This window comes from Cricetulus griseus, unplaced genomic scaffold (assembly GCF_003668045.3).
Source record: "Cricetulus griseus strain 17A/GY unplaced genomic scaffold, alternate assembly CriGri-PICRH-1.0 unplaced_scaffold_14, whole genome shotgun sequence".
NCBI lineage: Eukaryota > Metazoa > Chordata > Mammalia > Rodentia > Cricetidae > Cricetulus > Cricetulus griseus.
Genome location: NW_023276853.1, coordinates 45699 through 51085, shown reverse-complemented (window position 1 = coordinate 51085; position 5387 = coordinate 45699). Strand labels below are relative to the sequence as shown.

General features: G+C 39.6%; 1 protein-coding gene across 1 annotated transcript; it reads left to right on the top strand.

Moving 5' to 3' along the window:
- Positions 1-4268: 4268 nt before the first annotated feature.
- Positions 4269-5183, top strand: LOC113838801 (vomeronasal type-1 receptor 4-like). The gene has a single exon (XM_027434318.1). The coding sequence runs from the start codon at positions 4269-4271 to the stop codon at positions 5181-5183; it is 915 nt and encodes a 304-aa protein (XP_027290119.1).
- The last annotated feature ends 204 nt before the right edge of the window (positions 5184-5387 follow it).

Here is a 5387-nt window from a genome sequence, read left to right as displayed (position 1 = left end):
CTGTAAAAATTCCACCTAGGTTTACACAGGCATGTGTTCATTGTCATGTGTGAGACACACCAATAGGAACTGTGGGTGAACACTTGTGTCCCCCACTTTTGGAAGGAAACTGTAGTATGTTGGGAAATTCCCATCACTACTGTCATTGCCATAATACAGAATTTCAACCACTCTCAAAGAAAATCTCCTACCATGAGCTGCTATTGCTGCGATAGATTCAGGCTACACCTACGACAGCATACTAAGCTGTAGCCTGATCTTTGTGGTTTCACACCAACAGGAAGACAACCAGTTGGTGCTTTTGATCTCTCAATCATTTGCTGCTAACTCCCCTAAGCCTGCATCATTTCCGCACGATCATCATCACTGCAGGGCACCACTGAGGAAGCACAGAAGGCTTCCTTCATCTAGTAACCAACACGGTTTTGCCAGTTTTCAAAGATTGTAATTAGATTTTACTGGTTCACCTCTGCCTCCCTTACTCCCCTCTTGTTAGGTTTTATCTTCAGCAATTGCTTTTCTGCTTTGACTTTACATGTGTATTCAAATGCCCCACCCACTTGTCTGCAACACCTCTTTTTCCTCTCCTGATATCATATTTCTAATTTCAAGTCTTAGGTTTCACTCTCAAGAATATAATCATACCTAGGTATACATATTTATATATACATGATATATTAAACATATAACTTTTATATATTGTTATGCCATTATACAATCATGTATCATATATAAACATAATTAATATACAATGCTAATATAATATAAAATTGGGTGTAATATGTAATGATTGTATAATTAAAATGTTATATGTTTAATATTATAAATCTACAAATGTAATATACAATATATTATATTACATAATTAACAGTCACATATAGCTTATTAAAATCTAAAATCTGTAAATATGACAGATCCTGAGTTATTTGTTTTTCTGAATCTGGGTAACACTGTATAATATGAATTCCATGTACAATAAATTCTTTACAAATTTCATATCATTTCTATTTATAGGTGACCAAAATTCTATTCTATGCTATTACTACATTTTCCTTAGTAAGTTTATATATTTCATGTTGTGCATTTTAACATTGTGCCTGAATGCATGTCTGTGTGCTTTATGCCCTCAGAGGTCAGAAGAGGACATCAGGTCACAAAGAATTAGAGTTTCAGACAACTATAATGCTCCATGTGGTTGCTGGAAAGCAAACCTGAGTCCCCTATAAAAGCAGCTACCACTATCATAAGGACCAGGCTTCAGCGTGCTGGGCTTGATGAGGTCAGTTTACTAAGCCATTTTCTTAGTTGAGGGAATCAGGGAACAGATTCAGAACACACATATTCTTTTGATGGTTTCCTTCCTCTGTATTTTGTCTTTATTTTTCCTCTATGGCTTCTATGCAATATAAAAATTATAATCTGGTTAATTTCTATTTTTGAAGTGAACGATTGCTGTGAACAGGTAATGAAACTGCATGTTTTCATATGCTGTTGAATATGATTCATATTTAATCATAAAATGATTGGACATTTTACTTATTACAGGTGAAAAACAAGGTTTTCCAAAAATCCACATACATTCATTTCCAACTAACATGTTAGAGATTAACAGAGTGTAAGCAAGCAAGTATTTTTCCCAAGAGATTATTTTTTATTAGTTCAAATTAGAAACAAGGCTGCTTCACATGTCAATCCCTTCTCCCTCTCCCTCCCCTCCCCCCAGGCCCTCAGCCTCCCCCCACCTCATCCCCCCTCTGCTCCCCAGGGAGTGTAAGGGCCTCCATGGGGATTCCACAAAGTCTGTCATATCATCCTGAAGGGCCTAGTCCCTACCCCTGTTCCAGGCTGAGAGAGCATCCCAAAATGTGGGATGGGCTCCCAAAGTCCCTTATTATGCAAGGGGTAAATACTGATCCACTACCAGGGGCTCCATAGACTGCCAAGGCCTCCTCATTGACATCCGTGAGCAGGGGTCTGGATCAGTCCTCTGCTGGCCTTCCAGACATCAGTCTGGGATCCATGCACTCCCCCTTGTTCAGGTCAGCTGTTTCTGTGGGTTTCACAAGTCTGGTTCTGACCTCTTTGCTCTTCACTTCTCCCTCTCTGCAACTGGGTTCCAGAGTTCAGTCCAGTGTATACCTGTGGTTGTCTGCCTCTGCTTCATCAGCCACTGGATGAGGGCTCTAGGATGGCATATAAAGTAGTCATCAGTCTCATTATAGGGGAAGGGCATTGAGGGTAGCCTCTCCACCATTGCCAAGATTGTCAGTTGGTATCATTCTTGTAGGTCTCTGGAAATCTCCCTAGTGCCAGATCTCTCTGAGAAACCTATAATGGCTCCCTCTGTAATGGTATCTCTCATCCTGGTCTCCTCTATTCTTCCCCCCAACTCAACCTTCCTGCTCCTCCATTTCCACCTCTCCCCTCCTCTTCTGCGCCTCCCATTCTCCCAGCTCCCTCTCCCATACCTTCAAGCTCCCAATTAGCTCTGGAGATCCCGCCCCTTCCCATTCTCTGGGTTCCATGCATTCTTCTCTTAGAGTCCTTCTTGTTTCCTAGTTCCTTTGGTGATGGGGATTGTAGGCTGGTAACAAGCAAGGTATTTTATTCATCCCATTCTTCTACTAGAAGGCTGCATTTTGTGGCTACAAAGGTTATCTTATAGGAAGTCTTAGAATAATAACAAATGTAAACTTCTATATATGTAAAAGAATCCACCAGCTCTAATCTAAAACCTCAGAGTGCATACCCACTCATCAACAGGTTTTAATATCAGGTAACTGAGGGTAGAAATGGGCACAAGGAGGTAATTACCACCTTTCGTCCACAGCACATCCTAACAAGAAAGTTATTTTGGCTAATAATAATTAGGCTGCTTTATATTTGATAGATAACCTTAATCTGGATCCCAGCTATGTGCCTTTATACAGCTTAAGATCGTCCTCTTGGGTTCGTAATCATTTACCTAAGCCAGAATCTGTATGGCTCCTCAATGTAGTCTAGCTGTGTGACATTTCCTTGTTTTGTTTTGTTTTCTTTTATCTTCTGTAGCCTCTGCTTTATCAGAGGCATTCGCAGCAATTTATTCTACCCTTACCTATGTTAATTTTTCTACTTAACTAACATCGATTGTAATTCCCTACTATATTTAATAAAAACTACTTAAACTAACATAATTATTGTATAAATAACACTATTATTGTTTAAATTTCTACTTAAACTACTACTGTAATTGTGTAAAAATCATTGCTTCATTTAAACAGCACAGCATAGGAGGAAATCATCATCTTAATAATAAACAGGTAAAATTCCCAGTAAAATGGACAATTTCCAAGAGATGATCATATTTCATTAACGACAGTGCCGATCTCCCCACACCCCTCACACCATGACAGATACTAGAGATAAAGGGAAGTGGCAAACATGCAAAGGCACAGAAGAAGAAAGAAACATTCTAGGGCCAAGGATGTAAAGTCCTTGTGTATCTAAGATTCACTCATCATGTTTTCTTTGGGGGGGGTGGTGGTGGATGGTTTTTTGTTGTTGCTGTTATTGTTGTTTTGCTTTTAGACGCAGGGTTTCTCTTTATTGCTTTGGAGCCTGTCCTGGCACTCACCCCATAAACCAGGCTACCTTGAACTCACAGAGATCCACCTGCCTCTGCCTCCCAAGTGCTGGGATTAAAGGCGTGTGCCACCAACGCCTGATTACCCATCATGATTTTTTTTTCCAGATCGACTGATCCTCTGAAGTCAATTGGCATCTGCTGCTCCTCTTACATGGCCAGTGACATGAGCAAACATATCAACTGATGAGCCACTGCTCCATGACTGAAGTACTACAATTTCAATACCCCCTGATCTATTGAGCAGTAGTATCTAGACTAGAGCGATCTCTTTGATATTGTGACAGATGTATACGCATCTGTTCAGAGAGTAGGCTTCAAAAATTTGACATGAAAAGACAATGGTCATAAACTATAAATAACATGCATTTTTATTTACGGCAAGAAATTTGCAAACTGGAGGCAACTTAAAGGTACCTATCATTAGAGTCTGTTATTTATCCATCAATAGTGTGACTGATCTCAAGACAAATATAATATATAACAATGTTAAAATCCTTCAAGAAATTTTTCAATGGGGAAAACATATTAATAAATGATGGTTGGATGGTGATACAATTTGAGCTGGTAAAATGAATACACAGAGAAATGTTTTCTTCCTGAGTAGTATTGAGTAGTATTGTCTGTTTAAGCTGAAAAGATGATGGTTATTGAGAACTTGCCAATGTGGGTTTTGTTCTTCTCTCAAACAGCTGTTGGGATTCTTGGCAACTGGTCAGTTCTTCTTCCTTATGTCATGTCTATATTCACTAGAAAAAATCTGATGCCCAAAGACCAGATTATAAAGCACCTGACTTTAGCCAATTCTTTGGTTATTATCTCAAGAGTAATTCCTCACATACTGGCACAGCTGGGCTTGCACAATCTCCTGGATGACCTTTTATGTAAACTGACTCTCTACAGTAACCGAGTGTCCAGGGGCATTTCCCTGCACTGCACCTGCCTCTTGAGTTGCTTCCAGGCAATCACAATCAGCCCCAGAAACTCCAGGTGCATGAAGCTTAAACACTCCATCTCCAAGTACATGGTTCAGTCCTGCTCACTCAGCTGGCTTGTGCATCTGCTTCTAAACAGCAAAACAGCTATAGATGTGGTTGGATCTGGTACTAACCAAAACTTCACCATGAAAATCAAGTTGGGGTATTGCTCAGCAACTATTTTGAGCAAAACTGCAACTCTACTACATCTGATATTGATTTGTTTCACTGACGGTCTGTGTCTGAGTCTCATGGTCTGGACCAGTGTCTTCATGGTAGGCATCCTCTACAGGCACAGGAGTCAGCTACAGTACATCCACAGTGTCCTGTATTCCCTCAGAGGCTCCCCTGAAGACAGAGCCACAAAAACCATCTTGATCCTTGTGTGCACCTTTGTCCTCTCCTACTCAATGTCCTTTATATTAGTTCTCTACACAACATCATTTAACAACCCAAAGCTGTGGATAATCAGCTTATTTACTTTCCTAGACACGTGCTTCCCCACATTTTGCCCCTTTATCCTCATCAGTAGTAACAAATCTTCTCCTAAGAATCATTTTTCCTTCTGTAGGGGAAGGTAATTTAATGTGGTGACTTGCATGTAATGATAGATTGAAATATTCTTTCATACATTATTGATTATCGACCACCCATGACCAGGTGTTATTAAGAAAGTCAGTGATTTTAAATTAAGCATCAAAAGTTATTACAATTATTCTAATGCTCTCTAAATGTCTCCATGTGATTAAGATATCTTTGTTTTCACTCCGAAGGCTGTGGAAATA

What these genes read in the sequence shown, in the direction of transcription:
- LOC113838801 (XM_027434318.1), top strand. Translation starts at nt 4,269, where the DNA reads ATGGTTATTGAGAACTTGCCAATGTGGGTTTTGTTCTTCTCTCAAACA.